Here is a 25,302-nt window from a genome sequence, read left to right on the forward strand (position 1 = left end):
TTCTTGTGGTTTAAAGTTTTCTACGGTCCAAAATGAAGTTTCTAAATGCTTTGGAAGATATATGAGAGATACTTGCTGCTTGCCTCTAGCACCCTTTAATGTTTGATGTGCCCTGATCTTTGTAAATGCCCCAGAAATTCAAATCCTAAAGAAATAAGTTTTTCTCTGAAAGATCCCTCCAAAATGAGGATTCACATGACAATACTGCAAATGCTGTACTGACTCAAAACCACTCAAATTTAGTAAAATTACTTTAATTGAAATAATATTCTCTTGATATTCTCAGCTTGTTTTTTTATTATGCTTTTTTTTTGCAAGGTCCTTCTTGAAAAAGAGATTGTATATCTCAACAAAGTATTCACCTTATTAACAAATGGTTATTATTCAAATAATAATCCAATAATCCAAGACACAAAGAATAAGGAAAAAAATAATGTCTGCAGATGACAATAAAATAAGGGAACAGAAAATAACAATGTTAGCCACCTTCTCATAGTTAGCAAAACCTCCCATGACAGCAGGGTCCACAATCCCATTCAACAACATGGAGAGAGGGTTGATGGGAAGGTTGGGATCACTGAGATGCCTCTGCACCATGCTGCTGATCTTCTCATTGGCCAGCTGCATCGTTTCCAAGGCGTTCTCCAGAGGGCTGATCTCCTCCTGTGCAGCAGAGCAGGTAAACAGGGAGATCAGGAATGGTAAGCACATATTTATCCGTTTACGATTACTCTGTGTTGAGAAAATGTGACAGGTATCAGCATAAATCAACTTATTCATTCAGAGTACAGAAACAAATTCAGGGCTTTTCTTTGCACTCATAAATTATTTCATAAATCTTGCTAGTGCTGAAAAAATAATAATTGAGGTAACGTGGTTGCAAAATCCAAGAACAACAACACAAAAAAAAGAGGAATATTTAGAAGAGCTGTTATAAATCCATCACAGTGTGAAAGCAAAAGTCCAGCTAAAATATATGTAGCGCCATGTAAGATCAATCCCAGTAAAATAAAAATAAATAAACACCTCCCTCTAAGTAAGGGTTTAGAGGACAGATGAGGGGCTTGTTGAACAAATGTCAGATTTAGACCCCAGCCAAGGCAAGCAAAGACAAATCTCCAATCTGCGCTGTTATGTCTCAGGTCACCATGATAAGAAGAAGTGTCAGATGGAGGGATTAGGCCTGGTGAATCTCAGCCTCGTCATTAAGCTTTAAATAGAAGAGTCTGACCTTGGGGACCCGGCCTATCCCCGGCTCACATGGGGGGCAAGCTGCTACTTACAGCAAGTTTCAGGCCAGCCTGGAGGAGGAGGAGATGTCTGCTCTGAGTCACTCTGACGACGGATGAAGAGTGACACCTCAACACACGGTTCCTGCAAGTTTCTCATTTGTGGAGACAAGACTCGAATTTCTAGACGGATTTAGCTGCGGCCAGTTTTTCAATACAAGAACCACCGGATCAAAGTCGTCAGGTTTAAACATACGATGGAAAAAACAGAGAATGCATCTCCAGTTGAAATAAACTGCTTTATTTGCACACAAGTAATTAAACGAAGCTCATCCTCATACTCACGAAGCTCATTACTCTAGCTAAATTTGTTTAACTTGATAATTTAATAAACTTAAGAAAATAACTGTGTTGACTAAATAACACGATATAAATAAAGTAGAGATGAAAAGAAACCTACGTATACTGAGTGTGTCTGTTTGTTTCTACGGCAGGATCTGATAATAGAGGCAATATTAAAAGGGTAATTGATAGCAGATTACTTCCGCCAGGCTAATCAAACAAAGCAGTGGCTTTGCATTGGGACAAAGTAAGGAGATTAAAAAAAAAGAAAAAAAGAGAGACACAGTGGGTGTCTTTGCTCCAAGTGACACAGCGACCTCCTCTCCAAATTATGTTGATGAACTAATTTCTCCACTCTCCACACAACAGCTCAGCCCCAAAATCTGGGACACGCAAGCAGCATTTCAAATTATCGAAAGCGAGCGAAATGAGCTAAATTGCAAAGCGTCTCTAGGTGGTTCAGCCACGGATTCCAGCCTGACCTTATTACCAAAGGATTTCCAACACAGCAATCCAGGTAATTCTACAGAAAATCAACAGTGACGGAAGGTCTGAACTGTCCTGCAGCAGTATTTGTGCTGCGTGGCAGTTTTCGGTGGAAACAGGAGGGCTTGGCAAATCGATGTGAGTAAAGAGAAAGCATGCCTTGTTGTAAAGTTCGAAGAGTGGCGTGCCGGTGTCCAGGCGCTTGTCTATACTGCTTATGTAGATTAATCATATCAGTTGCCTTCAAGCGGACCCTTGTCTGATTAGGAGGTCCGCTCGACATGAAGGCTCCTTCATACTTACCGTGGAGACTGATTTGACTTCGAACCAGCGCAGGATGCCGGGAAGCTTGTACGCGGTCGTGTACGTGGTCCTCTCAAGCCACATGTTCTGTTGAAAACACAATGACAGGAGTCATTTCAGATGAAAGTGAACTCGGCACTGTTTTTGCATCAAAATGTCTGTCTCTATAATATTTGAAGCAGGAAAAACGTGCAACGTTTTTAAAAGATTGCACTTATTTAGGACGGAAGATCCATTACAAAAACTTAGATCAAGGCTTAAGTTGTGTCAAGCAGTAGGTACAGAGTTACACAAAAACTGCTGAAATTCCCTCCCAGTAAGATCTGAAGATATATTTCATCGCTTTAGCTGCATCCTGATCTCACGAGGATTACCTACAAAATAAAATGCATAAAACCAAAAGCGATGCAGATGGATTCACTTAGAAGGATTTTTTCAGAGGTGCCACTAATTGTGACAGGAGGAATTTCTATTATTGTGACACTATAGAATAATCATTTTTATTATTTTTAATTTCAACTAAAAACATTTACTCAAATTGAAGGTTGGTTTTACCAGTTTCTCAGCATCACATCATCCTAATGTAATAAAAGTCAGTAAAGGTGGAGGGATCTCTGTGCCCGTGTCGAAAGTTGTTCTGTAAAGCTGTTTACGATTTAACTACCTACTGAAGTTGTTCGGCAGTAAAGTTTCAACTGCCTTGCATCATCATTCTGTAGTTGATTTTAATACTGTGACTCCATTTTATAAATACAACATGCTCAGCAGGATAAAAATCTTATTCGGAAGGTTTTCCAAATGCGCATCATGCAGGTGTATCTTGATTCACTAAAATATAACAATTGGAAATAAAAATAAAAATAAACCTGCTGAAGACTGTAAACTGCTGTTTTTCAGCTTGACTAGCCCTGACATGTAATAAGCTGGTTGAAAAGTCAAATGTTCAATTTCTGTCTTCTCAAAACACAAAGGATTTGGAAATGGCTGTCAGGCTTGTGGAAATCTCAGATTTCAGGTAATAATAGCAATTAAAACGGTTTTAATTACCAATTTAAGACGCTGAAAGCTATAATTACTTTAGAGCATATACAAAATGGTGACAGCTCACGACGTGATGGCCACTCTAAAAGATATGAAAATGCTCTTGGAGAGAAATTGGCAATCAGCAATCAAATTCTGACTGCTTACGCTTTAATCACAACAACCATCCAAATACTAAAACCTTCAAGGTGGTTTCGCTATGCCTGGCAACAATCTTATTTGTCAAACAACAAACAGAACAAATGCAGGTTGAATAAAGAAATGCTAAAAAGTACCGCAAATTCATTGTCGGGGTCCTTTTCTCCCTTCCTCACCGGCCTGGAATACTGGAATTTATGGACTTCATTCACTGTGTAGAAGCTGGAGAGAGAGAGAAAATCTGAGCCTGAGTAAATTAAAACTGTTACTGGCAATCTATAGCTTGATTGGTACAGGTTGATTGCTTTGCTTCAGGTCAAACACAGTACAAACCCGCTCTAGGCCAGGCCTGCCAGACGCTACGGCATTAGCAAGCCTGATTTACCTCAATCAGAAGGGGCTCGCCTTACCAACATAGGACATAAATGCCTCGCAAACATCACTGGGAGGCTATAAAGCTAGCTCAACTTGTCAGACATGCAGATAAGCTGCAGCCCGTGCAACAGAGGCTTGCAACAAGCAGGGATGAACTTTGCCTGATCAGGTTAATAGACTTTTCAGTCTGGAAAAAAAAAGAAGAAAAAAACACGGTTCCACAGCAGAGTTTGGAAAAGCTGACTGGAACTTCTTCCCTTGTGGAAATGAACACAGAACTTGCATTTCATATCTGTAAACAGGTCAATCTGAATAAATTAGAGTATTATTTAAAGGTAAGTTTATTTCAGAACTTTTTGTAGTATATGAAAAAAAGTATATATTCTACATACATTTATGTAATCTACAGACCTCAAGTTCTTTTTTCTGTTAATTCAAATAATGTGGATGGAAAATTAAAGCCCACATTTTTTTTTTTTGCAGAGGGCTTACTGTAAAGGTATGAATAGTAAGTTGAGTGGAAGAAAAAAGTGCAGCATTAAAAATAGGTATACAGGTAATTTTAGGGCTTCCTTCCGGTCACCTCCCCAACGCAACCCAAATTTGCAATAATATCATGTCATATCAATCTGCAGGAGTTTCATTCTTTTGATTTAATTATTAAAATAATTTTTAAACGATACTATAATTTATTGAGATTTACCTGTAAATACACCACAGGTTGGTTATAACAAAAACAGGTAGATTTGCTGATACTATAAAGTCAATGTAAGCAAAGCAAGAATGACGTACCATAGAAAATTTATGAAACGTCTTTAAACAAAGTTAATTCTTATAAAGGGCACCCATTTAAACCCCAACGTTCACGGATTAGACAAGAAACGCCAGCATTAACAAAAATGGCTTCTGATCTAATAAAACAGATTAATGTTGCAGATTTAAATCAGTTTGTGACCCAAATTACGACATTTACAGGTCATTAGCTGGTAGACCGGCTAAAGATGATGGAGTGGCTTGGTTCGGCACGGCAAGGTCAAAAGCGGGCTGCGCTCTGCCTGCGGCTTTGACCCTTCAGCTCAAACGGCTTGGTCTCATTGCTATGCACCGCTGATCTCTTTACCGAACGAGAGAATAAATGAGAGAAAACAGAGGGAAGGTACAGAGAGCCAAGTGGTAAAAGAACAGGGAGAGCCAGAGACGTAGAGGCCAAATTGGCGTCAAAAAAAGCGAACGGGCAGCCGGCGTGGAACATTTCTCTGTCTGTGTCTAAACACGACTGTCTAATCTGGGCCATTAACAGAGTCACATGTTCCAATCAGACAGAGTGAGTAAACAAGCCAACTGGCTGCTGAAAGCCCACTGCTGCAGGGCGACGATAAGATCAGTGCCCAGGTAAATTTGCCTAAAGGTTTTTCCAAGTAAACGCCTTCTTTTAATCATGTCCACTGAAGCGTTGGGTGGCATATCAAAGCGAATTTGCACAGCTGAGCACAGCAGCGCCCGGCTGGCACACGGATGAGGGGAGAGCGCGAGCGGTGGGGGGGGCCCCCTTGTTTGCTGTGGCCCCGGTGCTTGACACAATGCTATTAACGATGGCAGAGAAACAATGTTGTACTTGGCACAGTGACTAATGGCAGATGGCTGGTGAAAGTTAATAGCCTCTAGAACAACAAGAAGGTCAACCAGCGTTTGTTCAACACAGACCCACATTTAAATCAAGATTTAATCACCTTCATACCGGCGCTTCTGTGCGCATGGCACAAAGCAAACCCAATCCACCGCTAGCATGTCATCACAGGCTCTATGAACTGTCGGAGCGGCTGGGGAAAGCAAATTGGGCGACGGCGGATTGAAGAAAACGATGTGTGACTTTGACTTACACGCTCCGTTACTGTGAAGAAGTATGCAGTGCCCAGCTTACCTGACAATTTGTTCCGACACAGGCTTGTTTTGAAACTTGGCCGGAAGGTTGAGAATGGGCTTCACTTTGAAACACTGAATGTCTGAGCAGAACAAAAACATCAAGGAAACCAGTAAAAATGCTCAACTAGTATTGCTTCATTATGACCAAGTTCTTTACTTTTCCAGACCCAGGTTTCCTGTGCTATTCACATGTGGTTGGATGGAGTCAAGAAGTGCCGAGTAGGCAGAAAAGGGCCAGCAGACAGAGGAAGAAAGTCAACTCAGAAAAATCTGTATTTTCTACAATCTACTTTCGTTTTTCAGAAATAGAAAAACATTCTTGTGTACTCCGTAAACATGTTTGTTTAGTGCATATAAATGATCAAATATTGACAAGTAAAATTATGTTTAGATTTCTTGCCCCTTATCTTTTTTGTCCATGTACGCACAAACATAAATATTATTCTGTTTCAACTTATTAACCTGGAAACTAAAACCTCCTGTCTTATGTGGTCCAAAAGGGTCAGGTTTAGTTCTTCATCATCCAAGCTTTAGATTTCTCAGGTTTTACTGTATGGCTTTTACTTTTATCTGAATAAACGAAGGCAGAGTGAAGGTCCAAGCATAGTTTCCATCTGTAAGACCTATTCTGCTGCCCTGTCTGTAATTCAGTAAGACTTTGGGACATCATGCTGAGGATACATTGTCCAGAGGAGCTTTTTGTGTCCTCGCTGGGCGGCGTGGTGGTCTTCATCTTCTCTGCGTTGGGAAACTGTGTGAGCAGCCGTGCTTCAAAATCCTCTCTGCGCTCGTACTCCTTCCCACGGTACATGAACATTTTGTTCTGAAGAAAAAAGAGGAAACCAGTGAGACCTCGACTGTCCATAAGAAAACAGGCTGATTTGCACACATGTGAGCACACAATACCCACTTTATGAATATAAACTAGGAAAAATGACAGGGCAGGGACAGCAAAGAGAATTTACAAGATCTGGTGGTTAAAAATTTATCTGAGGATAAAAGTCAAAACAGAAATTAAAATAACATCACCACTTGCCATGGTTCTGCACGTGATCTTGGTCTGTTACCATAGCAAAGTTAAATGCATCAATATGAACTCTACATTAAACACACATAAAATGAGATATGTCTGTTCGAATTCAAATTTTACTCAAACAAAAGGCAGCCAAAGAAGCTGCCTTTTATATATATATTTTTTGGAAACTATGTTTGGCAAAAACATTTTTTGTTGACCATGATTTATTTGTAAAAGCAATAAAAAGGGTAAAACATGCAAGAACACTTGTATCAGGATGGCTGTTGAAAGGCCTTCATCTCCTTTTGCTTGAAAAAAACAAAACCAAACACAGTGCATCTGTTTGAAACAAAATAACATAATTTACTTCATCTATTAGTTTCATACAGACATTAAGCTATAAAATATAAACACAGCTTGTACGTCTGCAGCTGGCTACACAAAACACCATATGTTTTCCTGTGCAATGTGACATTTAATTGTTTTTTTTCCTCATTAGCTGAGGGATGTCACAGTATCTGATCAAATCCAATGAAATACATTTCATAAGAAAATAGTTTGATATTGCAAGGTTAAAATGCTGTGAAGAAGTATTCGCATCCCTTTATCTGATTGTCAGTTTGCATTAATCTTGCATATCTCAATGTGTTTAAGTTGTGAAATGTTATGAAATGCTGCAATTCAAGGTTTTAAAATTTGCACAGATAAAATCTGAAAGCATACATGTGTGTTCTGTATTCCACAATAGAGCAGAAGAACTACCCTAAACATTAAGCCAGAAGTACAAAAAAATGGCTTAGGTCAGTGATTATCAATGTACTAGGATGACCAAGTCAAAGTCCACATCTAAATCAAAGAAAAACAGTTGACGGAAGTGGACAGATGAAATAAATCTTAAAGAGTGTTATTTCAGAGTAGATCATTCCAGATCAGAACTTAACTATTTATATTTGGGAGTAAAAATGGTCAACTGTGGTCCAAATTTCTTTAAAGAAAGGGTCAAAGGAATTTACTACCCGACAGAGAACTAATTATTTTTTGAGTGTTTGTGCCACCCTTTGATGGCATGGCTCCCTGGGTGGTGAGCCATGTCACCTTATAAAAAAAGATCACTACTCATGTTTATTTTTTTGGTTAAGATTTATAAGTCAACACTTGAAAGACTGTTTTGTTATTAATACATTCATTTAAAGTCAAGGGTTTCCCCAAAATCTGATTGAAATTTATTCAGGGTTTTGAGTAAATGAGCTAAAGGATTGCACTTTGGGTATGACAAATGTAATATTTGCTTCCATCCATGTTAGCTTATTACTGCACGCAAGTGCACACAAAGAGAGCTCCGCTCCTATGTTTAGCACACATCTCAATTCCCCGATTAATTAGATGTACTGTAGGCGTGATATTTGCTCGGGGCCATTTACAAAATGTGCTGTGATTGACAAATTGACAGAAGAGGATTGGGTTCAACAGTCATCCTTCCCATCAGCCGAGCAAAACTCTGCTGTAGTTTGTTCACTAATTCATCTGAATCTTTAATACCCAAACAGAGACTCCAACTCGTGTAGAAAACAATCTTCACAATTTCTCTTAAAGACTCAGGATTTTGGTGTCATCCTTTTAACAAGCACCGGGTATTTTTGAAATTGCAAATAATAAATGCTAAAATTGCCCTTTCTTTCTCAGTCAGTCGGTTAAAAGAAAATTTGAAACCCGCAAATGACAAAGATCAAGATCTGTGAGGCCCTGAGATCAGAGCTTTTTGGACAAGCTCACATCAATACAGAACCATTTATTGTTATATACACATAAACTAGAAGAACATTGATACTTTGATCTATTTTACACTTTTAACTTACTCAGACTGATTAACAGGTCAGACCTTGTTTCTGCAAAACAAGGTCTCAAATTTTTTTTAACACTGTTTTGAACGTGGACACAGTTTTAATGCCCGTATTCGCTCATCTTGTCTCTTATGTTGATTCGAAAGATGAAACACATGGTTCTTTTAAAGAACACATATTTCACTTGAAATGCAGAAATACTGGTTTTTGTGCTGTAACCTGGTTAGAGGAACTGCACACCATGTTGCAGAATCAACTGTCTCCTCACAAGGATACCAGAAGAAGCATGCAACGAAGCATGCAAATTATTAGGTCTAAAACAGTTTGTCATTAGTAAATACCCCAGTGTCTTACGAAATAACATGTTATAGATCATAAGAAGCTAAATTACGCTCTCTTGCATGAAATCAATTTTGTAGGGAGGCTTGGAAACAAAATATCTTTAAAAGAAAATTTACTCTTCCCCGCCCCCTAGAAAGCTGATTTTTCCCCAGGGTCACAATGATGCTACAAGACAAAATGAAACACAGAGAGGGAAAGAAGAAAGCCTCAAAACTATAATTACTGTAATTACCAAATCTCATCTGAATACTTCTTTGTGTGCTTTCAAGAAAGTCTCTTTGGATCATTTTTAAAATGCTGCACAAAAAAGATGCAACATTTATAGCTGCTTATCGACAAGATAGATGTAAAAACAGTGTAACATCTGATAGGATAAGTACTTATGCCCAGTAAATAGTGTAATCCCTTTGAGCTTTTTACATTTTACCACAATGAAAGCAGAAACACAGATGTATTCTAAATGCATATAGTAACTGTGGTGGGAACATTTTCTTTTTCATGGTTTTCTTTCATGAAAAAAGATTTGAAGAATTTATTTTCATTGGTTTTCAGCCAATTTTAATTGAAGGCCCCTAAATGAAATCCATCGCAACCAACTCCATTCAGAAGTGAGCTAATTAGCAATCAGAGTTCACCTGCATGTGCTTGGACATCAGTAAATCACATCCATCAACTGAAAACGGACATGGAACGACACTCCCACATGTTGTGGGGTGAAGGGTTCACGTTTCAACAAGAAAGCAAATGCAGCCACAGCTGAATGTTTTAAATCAATGTATCCAAGTTTTGGAATAACCCAATCAGAATTCAGACCAAAATCCAACTGAGAATCTGAAGCAAGACTTGAAAACCGATCTTTACAGAGGCTCTCCATTCAGTCTGATTGAGATTGAGCAATTCTGTAAAGAGGGTAAAAATTTCAGTCTTTAGAAGCACAGAGCGATTCAAAACATAACCCCAAAAGTGTTCAGTTTTAGCAAAAACTGTTTTTTTTATAATGTATGACTAATTATGTAAGGCACAGAAAAACATGTTTTGCCCAGGAAATGGCAAAAATAACAGTTCACACACGCTCCTGCCGGGAAAGCAAGTCTGGTATTCATGTTGCCCTTGTTATTTGGGTAAGGTCAGTCCAATACGAAAAGAATAAAGAAGTCTCGTCCAACCCAAAAGACTGTTTAAAGAGCCAGTTAGATTAGGCCAACACGGCTTGCCCCGTCTGTAATGGAGTTTGCGCCCCGGCAGATAAAAAGGGTTAGGAGGTCCACATGGTGATCGGCAGCAAAGCAAAAGTCCCAGCTCAGAGGTCTGTTGTTCATAATAGAATGAAAAGGGCATGATCGGGATCATCACTCTGAGAGCCATTTAGTGTGCTGCTTGAGTGATAAGCGACTGAAATCCTTCTAAACAAGAAAACAGCACCTTGGGTGACGTGCCAAATGACAGGCTAAAAAAAAAAACCCCACAAGAGCTCTTCCAAGAATACATTAAAGGCAAACAAATCTGCCTTTGTCAGCACTGCAGCTGCTTCTCCCTCTGACAAACAAAAAGCTCTGGCTTAAGATTAAACCCTCTCTCACACAGCGATGCAAAAACAAATAAAAAAAGATGCAATTAATTTTATTTTAAACAAAGAGCTTTGGGGAAACAGGAATACATCTTTCATTAAATGGTAATGTGGTCTGACACGCACACGGCGGCTCCACAGATGATGAATATCAAACGGCTACTTAATTTGTGAGAAGCTGTGATCTGATTGGCCTGTGTCCAGTCAGGATATTAAGCAGTGAAATACATCAGCTCGGGTTAAGAGGCCACCTATCTTGTGTGAATGAATGAAGGAGGTGGCATCTACTGCCTTGACCACTTCAATATTCATAATCGGTCACATTTTAGGAAGCTGGCACAGCTCTCTGTTTGGTGCCAGCATTTTTAAGACCATCTGCTGCTCAAATCGCATCCAGACATTTGGATGTTTTAACGGTAGAAGCTATTTTCATTGTGGCCCATTTTTAATGTGTACTGTCCTTTTATGTCTTTGTCCAAAGACAAAAAGGTATTTAATTCTCCCTCCACATCACCTCAAAATCATGGTAATGAAATTTTAACTCAGAGTTTGGTTGGACTTGGCAAAGGATCTGAAGAGATGCCTTAAAATATTTGGGCATGCCAAGTAAAAGTAAAGCACTAAACATAAACATTTGTTCGGCACTATACCCTGCACCGTGTTTAGCGAAAGCCACTTTTGACAACTCCTCAGCAAGGAGGACAAGCAGCTCAGATGCTTTATAATGCATTTATATTTAGGCACTTAATGAAAGAGGGGTATACATTCTGAAGCACCACCCATGAAAGCGCAGCTCCTACCCAAGATCAAGAAGAAGTGTCTGTCGATGCTAGTACTCACCCGCAGAAAGGACGGGAATCCCATTCCGTAGTAGCCCACAGCGAAGTAGTCCGGTTTGGGCCGGATGACCTTCACTATGTTCTCATAGAACTGAGCTTGCTTCCGCTGTGGAGAAGTTGAGCAACTTAAGCATTATAACATACATTTTAATGCTTAATAAAACATTTTAAAGCCATTCCAGAGAGAGATTTGATGTTTTTTTTTTTTAATTACATCTGTCTTTCTTTGATTCTTGAAAAAATATGCTTGAATATAAGATGCTCCTGCTTGCTTATATTTCTCTTTAAAGCTGCAAAATCTGAATCCTGGTTACCACTGGGTGCACTAGCCATCACGATGAAATTTCTTTGTTTAAATGTGTTTTTTAGACACAATCAGTCTTCCTCCTACTCTTTCCAGGTACATAAGTAGTTGATCTCTCCCCCCCTTACTAATTGCTTTAATTTCCCCTCATAAAACAAAAGGCTTCATAATAGTCCTGCGGGTTCTGTCCTTGTGCTTTTTTCCCCCCCATCTATAAGTGCAGCAGAGGAGTGACTGTGTACAAAGCGGAAATGCAGTTAAGCGACACATTAATCCTACTTACCAAGGATGCACTAAGCTGCTCAAAGTCAAACATTTCATTCTCATACTGTTCAGCCAGTTCTTTGCTCAACAAAATCGCCTCCTCCCACATCTAGAAAGAACACAAACAGTAAAAAAATGAATTAATTTCAAAGATTAAAGCAATGATAGAGAGCTAACTTCCTGGTAGCAGAGTACCTTGAATTCACTGCTAGTCTCACGCAGGTCATACTGTATAATACAAGCTTATTAGGATAAGATTATTTCATCCTTTTGGTAGACAGAAAAACCTCGATGCCATCTTCTATTCAACACGACAAGTTAATATTTTACATTACAAGCGATTATTACGGTTAATATAGTTTATATTATTAATAAAATTGTTGTGTCTGAATGTATCCTTTAAAGACTGAAGATCCTGTCAAGCTGCTGAGAATTCCTAAAGAGTGCCAATTAAACGCCTCATAACATCACCCGTTATTTAATTGGTTTGTTTCCAAATTTCATTAAAGTAGTTGCTTCCTAGCCAAAATCTACTCAGTAGAGAAGTAGATTCTTCTCTACTGAGAAGAATCCCAATTCTGACGTTGCATCCAAAGCCTTAGAACCTAATTTCCAAGGAGATCCGTGCATTTCTCCTCCGATTCTTATTGTAGAAAACAAAAGTTCCTACAAAACGGGACATTTTCCAACTCTCAAGTGGCTCCGATGGCATTAAAGCGCAGCGCTGACGTGATATTAGGGTAAAAGAGAAAAAGGACACAAAGCGAGGGAAGGGCTTTTAGAAAAGGTTATGCTATAAAAGGGACAACAAAAAAGTAATAGTCGTGTAGTCTAATACACCTCTTCATCCATCCACAAGAAATGGATTATTGTCCATCCACGCGCCACAGAAACAGCGTCAGGGTTCCTAGAGCGCCTCTTACCTTGCCCTTATCGAAGTAATTAATAATCTCCTGATAGAGCTGGTCCTTAAGCTGTCCTTGAGTTGTGGCCTGGTAACCTTCCCTCTGGGTCAGGTGGGCCGCGCATTGCTCGTCTGACCACTACAGGGAACAAATGAGCACCGGGGGTCAATGCTGTGCAAAACAATGCAGGAAAAAAGTCAAACAAGTGACAAGAAATCAATCCATGACTTATAGCCAATGCAAATGAGGGACATTGATGTGTAACTCCCTTGAACACAGTCCTGCACAGAGCAAAATGAAGAGTTCAGACGCGGGCAGTGATGCATGCATCGATATCCATTGAACAGTTCAGAAAGAGAATCAGTGCAAAAACGGTCCTGCAGCCATTGTGAAAGCTTAATTTGCAGTTACACAAGTTTTGAAAGATGTCCGTTTGTTTTATTAGGGCACAATACATGTTCTACTTCTCTTTAGCCGTGTAGTGAATTTCAAGGAAGCCCAATAAACAAATGTTATTTGTTGTTGCATATGCGTTTGACACACAGTTTTAATATGAATATTTGGCAGAAATTGAGCTCTAGCGGACAGGCCTGCTGGAGGAAAATGTGCTAAGTAAGCAAAGAAGCGTCCCTTCGACCTGTTTGCATATAAACTCCGTATGCAATACAGTAGAGGAGCAATTGATTATACAACAGGGCCCGGTTTGATGTCGTAGGCAGAGATAAAACAACACCAGCATAAGCATGATTATGTGCTTATTTATTTTTAAAGCGGCATGAAGAAGAATGTAATTTCTGACAGATGGAAGCTGCTTAGCACTGTGAGAACATCTACAACCCTATATATTTGTCAGAACGTGTTTACCACCAACCAGCAGGATTTTATTCTGAGCCGAACATGAGGGGAGTGATGACCACATTGGTAGAAAAAAATGTGCCTCTGCACACTGTTGCTGTGGTATAGAAACAGGGACGCTTGGGCTCAGCCTATTGATTTCTTCACAGCTTCACTGCAGCATTCACATTGTAAAAAGAACCTTCCCATTTATGCATTAATGGCAACTGACCCTGCATCGATACAGCTAAAAAGGCAGAGACGTTATTGGGAACACAGCAAAGCGCTGATAATTTAGTGGAGCAGTCATGAGGCGGCTGAAGGATCCAATTCATTCTCCAAGAATGGGGAGGGGCTGTGTTTTGACTTCCTCAATATTTTCAAGTTTATATAATTTGTAAATAAATTAAAATGTAAACTGACATTTTGCCACATTTTAAGTGTTATTTACAAAAAGAAAAAAATCTGTATTCTTTTTCTTTCACTTGACAGCTGCCTTTTGTTGGTATATCATAAAATACACTGACGTTTACTTTTTGCAAGGCCCACCACATGTCTGGGTGGCATTTGAAGAAATATTAAGCCGAAAAATAAAATCCAGACACATGTTCAGCCTCCGAAGCACAGCAGTAGAAAAGTCTTCCTGCCATAATCAAGAAGTCTCAGGTGCTAAAAGATCTGCAGATTTAAAGTAATAAAATCAACTCCCACGAGCGCGACAGCGATGAAAATGGGATTCAGTGACAACCTGCTCACGCATGACAGAATCACTACAAAGGCCCAAACAGCAGGATAGTTATGCAAATTCAGTTGAGAAGTAAGATGATACAATTTTGGATAAAAGGAGTCCCTCCTTAACTTACTCCATACTAATCCCCAGCTGGGAATAGACTCTGCAGATCGAAAAAAAAAAAAAAAAGTATGTTTGGTTTGGTGACGTGGTGGGTTTTTTTGGGCAAAGACAGAGCAAGATTAACAAAAAAGTCATGCTTGTTACAAATATGCACCATCAGAACTTATTGAACGAATCTGGCTTTTACTCACTGATACTGATTTTCTCAGAGTGTTGACCTATATAAATTCTCAACAGTAACACATAAGTATTCAGCTGTAGAAATTACAGTTTTAAATCCACAATTAAACAAGGTAAATTTAGATAAAAATATTATGTAGGTTACTCAGAAACATTAGATTATGAATTTACCCATATATGCAAAGGTTCCCTAAATTGTATCTGATTGTTAAACTCTCAGATAGTCGAGCCTCAGATTCCTTCTAGTAAGATTTGGACTCCGCCAAGGTTGCTCCATGTCACCGATTCCATTTATAACCTTTATGGACATAATTTCTAGCTGCAGTCAAGATGTTGAAGCGATCCTTTTTGATGACCTCAGGATCATGTCTGTACTCTTTGCAGACGATGTGATCCTGACAGACGGTGATCTCCAGCTTTTTACTGGAGAGTTTCAAAGCCAAATGTGAAGCACCTATAAATCTGAGACTATGGTCTTGAATTGGATAAGGGGTTGACTGTTTTTTCCAGGTTGGAGATGAGGCGCTGTTCCAAGTGGATGAGTTCAATTATCTTGAGAACTTGTTCATGAATGAAGAAAAAAAAACAAAAAAACAAGCAGAAGTCTTGATAGTGCAGCATCTTAAGCGATGTACCAGTTTTTTTTTTTGTGGTGAAAAGAAATATTAGACGAAAAGCAAAGGTCTTGATTTACCAGTCAATCTAAATTCCCACCATCATCTAGGGTTATGAGCATTGGGTAGTGACCAAAAGAAAGAAATTGCGAACAAATACAGCTGAAAAGAGTTCTTCTTTAGCAATAGGGTGAGAAGCTCGGTCAACCAAAAGGGACTCAGAGTAGAGCCACTGCTTTTCTACATCGAGAGGAGCCGGTTAAGGTGGCTCGAGCATCTGGTTAGACAACCTCCTGGGGAGGTATTCTGGGCATGTTTCACCGGGAGGAAACTCAGGTCATGCTGGAGGGAATGTGTTTCTTGGCATGTTTGGGAACGCCTTGGGAATCCCTGGCTCAAGTGACTGGGCAGACGGAAGACTGGGCCGCGGTCCAATCCCGGATTAAGAAGACAATAATCCATGGATGGATGTAAATGAAAAGTGCCTGAAAGAATGTTATGCCATGATGTGTTTTTACAAGGCCAAAAAAAAAAGGCAACGATGAATTCGGGAAGCAGAGAAATATTATCTGATGTTTCATTTTTTTGACCTACTCATCAAGGAAAAAGTTTGCTGATTTCAATCGTCTAGATTAACTGGTGCAGCTGTAATTATAATCCTGAACCGAAGCTCAGCAGGAGAGCGGTTTATTTTACTTCCTATTCTATCTGGGATGAAAGACCAGATTTCACCCCGGTGAGAAAGCCTCTCCTCTGCCTCCTCAGCAGCCATCTCATCCCGTGGTTCAATTAAAACGATCTGAGCCGTTTCAAATCTGTGCATAATCTAATTCAGAGAATTATATTAGTATCTCGCCTGAGGTTAAAAGCGACTCGCCCAGCGACAGCTGAGCAGTGTAAATATTTTGCTTCCATGTTAAGTCTTTAGTGCGGTTTGTGTACCTTGAGCAGTTTTGCGTGCAGCAGCAGGGTGTAGGCAGCTTCTGTGTAGTTGTCGCACTCTCTGTGGAGGTCGCACAGCTTATACAGGTACCTGGCAAGATGCAGAAATGACTTAGTGGTTGTTTATCAGCAAAGACATGAGACTGAATCATAATACTTATAAGATCTGACAACTTTTCCTATCTAAAATACCCTCAACAAGCAAAATGAAATCGTATAATAGGAATAAACATGAAAAAATTGTTGTTGTAACGCTGAATTGAAACAGCGACTGTGAAAGACAACACTAGGTTTGAATCTTACCTGATGTACATCTCCTCTCTGTCTATCTCCTTATAAAAGTTCTACAAAAAAAAGCACAGACAAATAACAGATGCAGACATTAGATCAAGTTCTAAATTAGTTTAAAAATCTCTACATCATAAATTAAATTCACAAAATCTATCCTCAAAATAAATAATATATACTTTAGTCTGCAGCTCAATATATTTGAAACAGTTCTGACTATGTGAACGTTATAATTGTATTATTTATCGAAGTGAATCAATGATTGCTGTATGCTTTTTGTAAAGGTAACTGTTGCTAGAACTGAAATTAATCATTTCTGCTCCAGTTTCTATCGCAATCTGTCTACTCGGAGGATGTGAGCGTAATTTCAGATGTATCCTTTCACAAAACTGTGCTGACAGTATGAGTACATCGATATGAAGTCAGAGTATAAACACTTTGGAACATTATTTTGTTTTGCTACAAAGTAAACTTTTAAAGCTAATAAGTCTCTTTACAGTGATTCAATTGCATCTAATGGTTGTCCACAAGGTTATGTGTTAATGATAAAAGGTCTCAGACATCCTTTACTGCCGTCCATGTGCTTTCTGGATCTTACTAGAACATTGACGGTGCAGCTCATGCGGTTTTCCTTGTTCTCGTCATGCATGATGGTCCTGTAGTCCAGCAGCCTTTCCAGGAGTCGCACCACCAGAGTGACAAAGATTTCTCCCGTCCTGGCCAGGTATTTGTGCTTCCTGCAGTGCTCCAACAAACTGGTGGCAGACAAGTAAGAAGGAAAAGAGAAACAAACGAAAGTGAACAAAAATTTCTTTCAAGTGAATTGTTAAAATTGTAAATAATTTCAGCCCCTACTATCTCAGAAACCGATTTTTTTTGCCCAACAAGGCAGAACGGGGATCGCTCTGTGCAGAAATCAGGAGTCAGAAGAGAAAAGCTGAGCCGAGAAGTCGCGTGATTATCAGCAAACGGCGGTTATTTTGAGGAGTGCGATGTTGCAATTAGAGCGATCCAGCTTGTGAGAGGCTCAGTCGTATAATCCTGCCCAATAATCAGCACTTACATTTTCTGAAAGAGAACTTTGTACTGCTCGTCTCCTCGGCCCCCTTCCACCTCGTGATCCAGCTTGGTGATGATCTCGTTCTCAAACTGCAATTAGACGGAGCAGACACAAATAATCACTGCGGTTAATTTTCCCCAATTCATTAACAACCCCCTTCATCCTCAACTGTTTTAAGCCTGAGCAGAGGAAGGTTACGGATTCTTTCTTCACCGGCCCGTTCATCACTGCAGCGGGCTGTGATCTGATCATTAACGGCTAAAAATTCATTAGAGGACAGAACGAGGCTGAATCGTGAGACGCATCGTTTTTTCCTTCTGCTCCGTTGTTGCTGAAGCTGCTGACAGTGATGCATTGACTCCATTTCTCCAGCATTTGCATCAAAACTAGATGTTATTGCTTAAAAATAAAACACTTTTATTGACTTCTTGATGTATTTGACCAGGTACAAAAACAGAGAAGGAGAACGCAGCTGAGCAAGGCGTGACATAAACTCCGGTGTCTGTTTCAGTGGAGGATTTACAGCAGAGGAAAAAAAAAAAGAAAGTCAGTAAAGAGGAAATGATACTGGCTCTGAGCCGAAAGGAGGCCGAGACAAAGAAGGAAAGACAGAGACATTAGGGTTCAACTCCAATGAGCTCCAAATCGGAGTGGCACATTAGCTAAAACAGCAAACTTTAGTCCAATCTCAGCAACACAAAGAAATGGACAAAAGGATCTCAGGATTGTTGGTTAAACTCTTGCCGTCTTTACAGAAATACAAAGACCACAAGGGTCAAATTTGTGCACAGCAATTCGGTACAGTTTAAAGGGAAAGTAAGATATTTAGGTTTGGGCTGCACAGTGGCGCAGTTGGTAGAGCTGTTGCCTTGCAGCAAGAAGGTTCTGGGTTCGATTTCCGGTCTTTCTGCATGGAGTTTGCATGTTCTCCCTGTGCATGCGTGGGTTTTCTCCCAGTACTCTGGTTTCCTCCCACAGTCCAAAAAAACATGACTGTCAGGTTAATTGGCCTCTCCAAATTGTCCCTAGGTGTGAGTGTGTGTGTGCATGGTTGTTTGTCCTGTGTGTCTCTGTGTTGCCCTGTGACAGACTGGCGACCTGTCCAGGGTGAACCCCGCCTCTCGCCCCAAACGTTAGCTGGAGATGGGCACCAGCAACCCTCCCGACCCCACTGAGGGACAAGGGTGCAAGAAAATTGATGGGTTTGCGCTTTTAAGGTCTTGTTTGAACCGTTTGTTTTTTAGGGTGGACTGGCTGCACAGCATGCAGCTTCAATGTTCTTTAAAAAAAGATCTGGGAACAGAAGTTAAAACTGATTTGTGACTTTTCTCTCCTCCACAAAGACTTAACGATAACAGCGCAGGCTCAAAAATATAGACACATCACATTTTTCTAAATTAATATTTAGAAAAATGTTCCCCAAAAAAGCTGCACTGAAATTAAACTTTTTGTGCAATTAAGCAATCCCAATGTTAGGGCGCCGTTTAGTAGAAATCATTTAAATTAAGAGTTGTTAAACACGGAGCCAGATGTAGGTCAAAACCTCCCTCCCGGCAAATACCAAAAGTGTGCTTTCTCTTTAACTTAAGACAATGTATCAAAATATTAGTCATGGAGTGTGCACATATTTAAGTGAATAACTGAGTTTCTGCAACTTAAACTGTCGTTTTGTCGTTTTTTTAAAAATTGAAGTTGTTTGTTGCATATTTAGTTCACACTGAATAAAGAACCTTTTAAAGCCATAAATGAACTAGATGTTCACACCCTAGACAAGTGCCTATAGACTCACTGACACTGTGCATGTTCGACCTCTCTCCGAGGGCTGAAACATATTTATGACAACAACTGGAACCAAGTGGATTTACTCACACAGAAAGGTTTAATTTCCACTGCAGAAAGGCGTAATATTAAGTTCCACTCACCGTGGCCGCTGATAATTGTGACACAACAAAATGAGATTTGCAGAATCACAAATCAGCTTTGGGCTATGAAACTGACCATTACATGGGCCACCGTGTGCCGCCTCCCCCGCTTTTCTATCTGATCTTTCATTCCAGACAACACCCTTTCATCTGGTGTACTGTATTTATTTAATATTCCAGAATACGCACCCGCTGGAAGCCGCACGTGAAGTGAAACTCGCACTGCATCATGTCAAAGAAGATGGGGATGGTGGCCTTTCGCAGCTCGATCTCGGGAACAAGGGTCATCTCCAGAACTGGACCCACCATATCAGGGATGAACTTTATCTTGTGGGGGCCTTGAAGACAAAACAAGTGGAAGAAAAAGTATTTGTGACATATAATTTGTAGAATTTCATTTTTAACGTGTACTGTATCATCTCAGATTAGCTTCAAAGAATGAAAATGTCTCCCCTTTTTTGGAGAACGTAAGCCGTAAATAACCTTTAAAATCATCAAAATACCTCAAGAGGATGATCCAGTCTAATCTTTTCAAATTAAAGGATCAGATGGTGTTAGGCACAATAAATTGGATTTAACACCGCCTCCCTTTACTACAGGAAAATTTAGACCCAACATAAACAGTGAGTCTTTCATCACATTATAGCGCTAATTAACACTTGGACTGTATATATTTCACAAAAGATCTTTGCCTTCCGGATAGATATTATCTGCCAGAGGCTGTGGAAGCGCTAATTGTGATTATATCAGCTGTAAACAGCAGAGGTGTGACCTCAGGAACAAAGCAAATGCAATAAAATTACCTAAATTGTACCACATGTCCCTGATTTCAAAGCCGATCTGTCGCCTCATGTCTTGGTACCTGAAACAAAAACATGACAAAGAAAAAAAAAGATCCATGCTGTCAAATAATGATACACCTGTTGGGACCTATAGAAAACATCCCAACATTTTTGATTTTTAAAAATTAACATTTAATTACTGTATGTTAATGTGTTAATGCAGTGAAAACATTTTTGAAAATAAGAGTTTCCAGGACTCTAGGTTTGAGCTTTTTGGCAACAAATACTCCGAGTGATTATGTGAAAAGTACCTAAAGCGCAATGTTAAGTACAGCAGAGGATCTGTGATGCTGTGGGCCTGTTTCTCTTCCAAGGCCCTGGTGACCGAGGATGGACAACTGCTCACTATTTTTTCACTCTTGAAGCACCCATAAAAAACTATATATTTAAAAATACTATTTTCTGACTGATTACAGTGCATGAATTTAGAATCAAACAGTCTTTTCCCAAAAAGATTTTAGTAAATTTTTAAATATCTTATTAACATTTTGATAAAGTGAAATGAAAGTCTTCAGTAGTTCCTTCAGCAAAATCATCAGAGGCAGTTTTGGATTCAGGAATTATTGATAACTTTCTGCGACATTGCAGTTGTGTCCCCATAAACGTTGTTTTGTTGTGAGTACCATAAAAAAAAATTAAAAAAATGCAAATATAAAGATGTAGCAATGCTGCCATCCGATTTGCAGCATCTGACTTGGTGCTTTAGTAAAGGGCAATTACTTAGTTTTTTTTTTTTAAGTAATCGTGACTGGTTTTAATCATCTCAAGTTCACAATTCAAAATTAACTGAATTTTACATCATGCAGAGATCCTTTAAGGCACAGTTTGAGATTGAGGAGAGTCTTATACTACGTGTGAAAACTGAAAAAAGGTGCATTTTCCACAATGTTTTGATATTAGCACCCTAGGTGGTTGTTGTTGGGGAACGAATAAAGAAATTTGCTTTGGATCTGAATATGCTACTTTTAATAACTGCAACACTTTTCCCATTTGTCTCTATTGTAAAGTCTCTTATTCTTTTCTTATTCATTTTTTATCTTTATGTGAATCTACATGTTTTTATTCACCTGTCACTGCGAGACAATAATAATAAAAAATAATCTGATTTCTAGCATTCATATCATCTCTACTGCCTCACAAAACCTAAATACAACATTTACACAGCGATATTTAATGTATCAAGGTGTTTTTGTTTGGTTTCCTCTGGACAACTGAACAAATATTGGAAAAAACAAATGAGATTCATGGAGTGAGATTAGTAATGCAATGGATTCAACGTGCCTGGATGATGGTAAGATAACTCCTTTTGTTTTTCCCAAGATCTTATCCGTTAGACAAACACAAAATGATGAGATATTTCTACTGGAGCAAGTTCAAGATACAGACACACTTGCTTTCCGTCAACTGGCTGTCAGTTACAATCTTCCCTCTGCTCTGGTTATGTCATTAAGGGCCCAGAAAAACAACGGCTAGACGAGGAGCAGAGTTCGTTTGTGCAGTCTTTAACAGTTTTTGTCTGTGACAGGAGGTCTCATATAAAAGATTTCCAGAGAAATATAGAAGGATCACTCCCATCCGCCTTTTCTGTCTGGCTTTATTAAATTGAGCCCTTTTAAGCTGATCAGCTCTGTCATGCTTAGGTCATGAACCGATCTCCGTGGACAGCTTGGTGCCTGTCTCCCATCTTCGAACACTGTCCCAGGTCACAGAGAGGACAAATGATGAACAAAGGAGAGACTAACAAGACTGGAAAGAAGGGAGAGAAGGGATAGGTGTAAAGTGAGGGCAGGTCAGTGAAAATAGATAACGCCAGACTGAGTAACTTTTTCCACTGGAACATTAAAAAAGTAAATGAAGACGCAACGATATAAAAATATTGTATGATTTCTGCGAATAAATCCATAACACTTATGAATGTTACTAAAGTTTTGTAACAATGGGAGCACTATAAAGTAAAGTTAACATATCAAAGAGTAAATTTTATTATTGATTCAAGTGCAAGTTTTTTCTAAAACAAAAAAAAACTAGTTCAACCAAGGTGTGTACTTTAAAGAATTAAAAAGCAGATATAAAACAGATATAAAACATACCACATGGGTAAAGAAGGCAAGTAAAACTGAAAATAAAATAAAAATAACACAAGACACACAAATCGCACTGTGTCGAAGCCAATGAGGAATAGATGTGTTTTTAGAGACTCAAAATAAAAATTGTACATTCGTTTTTATATTGCTCTAATTAAAAAAGGTAAGCATCATCTGAGACACTAGAACCCATTAAATAAAACAACGCAAATGAGAAAAAGAGAAGCAAAGCACTAAAATCAAAAACATACTGAACTTTAAAGTGTCTTTAAAGGCTGCGGACAGACTCTTTGACTTTCAGCCTACTTCTGGGAACAACTGAAAGCAGCCGGTCAGTAGGTACTACACAAACAGTGTACTCAATCACTACACAGGTACTACACAAACAGTGTAGTACCTGGTACTAAAGAGGACAGAAAACGTTTATTTTTAACATAAACACGTGTCACTCAATTATGAACAAGGTCACTCCGCCTTCGTTTGGCAGGCTGGGTTAGACCCAAACGTCTAATTGACTAGTATGTCTCATGTTTGTTGCAAGCAGTGACGTTTCTCTGTCCCTCAAACAACGGATTGTGTTGCGTGATGCCAGTCCCTAACCCTAAACATACGGTGCCATCGACTCATGTACCTACTACTGAAAGGGGGCCAGAAAAGGTGCGGTGCGGCTCAGTATGGGCCGCTTTTACAGTAGAAGCTGACAGAATCGCACCAATCCATCCCACACCGCCCAGTGGAAAGGAGACATAAAACTTGCTTTGCATCCTTTTCTTTCGGCATTTTGTACAGACAATAAAATCATCCACATGGGAAGAGACATGATAAATGTTAGGCAAAACGGTCCAATTAGCAAAAAAAAAAAAAAAAGATCTTGGGGTCAGACCTGTATTATGTACTCAAGGTTTTTAGTCACACTCAAGAACGCTGACAGGAAACTGAAAGTATTATTGCTCTGAAATAAAGAAGGAAAGAAAGAGAGAAAGAAAGAGAGAAAGAGAGAAAGAAAGAGAGAAAGAAAGAAAGAAAGAAAGAAAGAAAGACTTTTGCTGGTAAGTTTTCTAAGGAGCTAAACTCCAGCTTGACACAGCTTTAAAAATGAGAAGGAGAATAAAAGCAACAGCCCCGAGGTGGAGCTTTCGCATCGTGTCTTTTAGTTTAACTAAGCTTATTGAAGAACACTTACCCAGGTACCACAGCATCTTGTCAAAGTAATTAGATGTATTCTTATTGGTGGTTCACCACTGGGAATAACTACACTGAACTCAATATTTGTTTCCAACGCTGCTGTGTGGCTCAGCAGTTTGATAGAGATGTGCAAGAGAAAAGAAATAAGCTGCATAAATCTATCCGAACAGATGTGCTGCGTCTGCGGCTTATGTTCGTTCAGTGATTGAGATACAAAAAAACACATCTTGAAATTACAGATCACCAAGGGAAGCTGCAGAACTTATTTATATTTAATCTTTTTTTTTAGCTTGCTGAGGTCTAACAATTACCTATTTTTAAGTTTCTCAGGAGTACACAAACATTTCTAGTGAAAAAAAAGAAGAAAGAAATGCCTTATTTTCTGTACTGCCTCCCAACAAAATTCCAAACCTACAAATATATCAAATACATTAAAATGTTCTATTGTTATACAAGTCAGATTAATTAGTTCAAACCAGATCATTACAAATACCGGCTGAAGTTGAATTAGTCTGTACTTCTCCACCAGGTGCCCTCTGGGATGTCGTCCTATGCTCAGATTACAGCCTGTCCAAGACGACTGAATCACACTGGTTGACTCTAGGACACGGTGACCTCTTTATCTCACCCTCCACAAAGCACACTGATGTTGTGATACCTTGTTGCAATTCTAGAGAGGAACAAGTGCAGCGTCTGCTGACCCACAACAAATATCAATTCCAAGCCTTTCCCTCTCCCTCCTCACATAATGTGCTACTTCAGAGGATCCAGAGGACGTAGCGGCATTTTAAAACCCAAATCACTGGTGTGCCGATACCATAAGAAAGTAATGCACTTTGACGTAAGCGATGTCTTAAAGAAGAAGCTGCATCACCTCTTTATAGCCTCATCGGGTTAGAGCTGTTCACAGCATTCTGCAGTCGAAGAGAGAGAGAAGTGTTGCAGAGCCCAGGGATTGATTGTGGGGAGAGTATTGGCAGAATTATAAAATACAGTATTAATGAATGCTGGCCTCTAAATGATTCTGTGGCTGCATGCATTATATATAAACCATCCTTCAGTCTTTTTGCATCTCATTGTGTATGTGTGAAAAAAAAAATTCTCACAGCATGCTTGTGTGTGTGTGACTGGCAGGAAGAAGGCTTGTTTCCCCACATTAAGACGCGGGGATGACTGTGCACGAGGCACAGTTTTCTCATCTACGCTGAGACAGATGCAGCTCGCTTTTCCGTCACACTCTTGCAGACCCGGAGACAGCTGTGACTGTCGGCTGTCAGGACCTACAACGCGCGTCTGTCAGCGACGTGCGGAAATCTCTCGCTGAGGTTAAACAACAATATCGCGTCTCGCGGAGGGGTCGATGCAGAGCAGGCCCCGGCAGGCTGTGCGGAGTAATGCAACTGGGTCACGAAGTAAAGATCGTGATTGAGAGGGAAGGAGGGGGATTGGATGTGAAGGTATGAGGTGATGGAAAGAGAAGAGACGGAGAACAAAATACAGCGTGGCAGGCACAGTAAGAGAAATAGACAAAAAAAACCACACAAAAAAACGTGTGACTGACAAGCGGGAGCTGGTGGAGACAAC

General features: G+C 39.5%; 1 protein-coding gene across 2 annotated transcripts in view; it reads right to left on the reverse strand.

Annotated features, from left to right (window-relative positions):
- dock1 (dedicator of cytokinesis 1) overlaps positions 1–25,302 on the reverse strand; it is a 204,575-nt gene that overhangs the window by 24,024 nt on the left and 155,249 nt on the right. For both annotated transcript variants that reach the window (XM_081601109.1, XM_081601110.1), the window contains exons 32-45: positions 20,411–20,469; positions 19,797–19,945; positions 17,689–17,774; positions 17,224–17,380; positions 16,641–16,681; positions 16,338–16,428; positions 12,933–13,052; positions 12,029–12,118; positions 11,443–11,547; positions 6,519–6,660; positions 5,836–5,917; positions 3,677–3,761; positions 2,361–2,447; positions 487–663 (exon numbers count right to left, since the gene is read on the reverse strand). In XM_081601109.1, coding sequence (XP_081457235.1) covers positions 487–663; positions 2,361–2,447; positions 3,677–3,761; positions 5,836–5,917; positions 6,519–6,660; positions 11,443–11,547; positions 12,029–12,118; positions 12,933–13,052; positions 16,338–16,428; positions 16,641–16,681; positions 17,224–17,380; positions 17,689–17,774; positions 19,797–19,945; positions 20,411–20,469 — 1,471 coding nt within the window. The remainder of the gene's footprint in view (positions 1–486; positions 664–2,360; positions 2,448–3,676; positions 3,762–5,835; positions 5,918–6,518; positions 6,661–11,442; positions 11,548–12,028; positions 12,119–12,932; positions 13,053–16,337; positions 16,429–16,640; positions 16,682–17,223; positions 17,381–17,688; positions 17,775–19,796; positions 19,946–20,410; positions 20,470–25,302) is intronic.

This window comes from Poecilia reticulata, chromosome 19, assembly GCF_904066995.2.
Source record: "Poecilia reticulata chromosome 19, P_reticulata-male-v2, whole genome shotgun sequence".
Classification (NCBI taxonomy): Eukaryota; Metazoa; Chordata; class Actinopteri; order Cyprinodontiformes; family Poeciliidae; genus Poecilia; species Poecilia reticulata.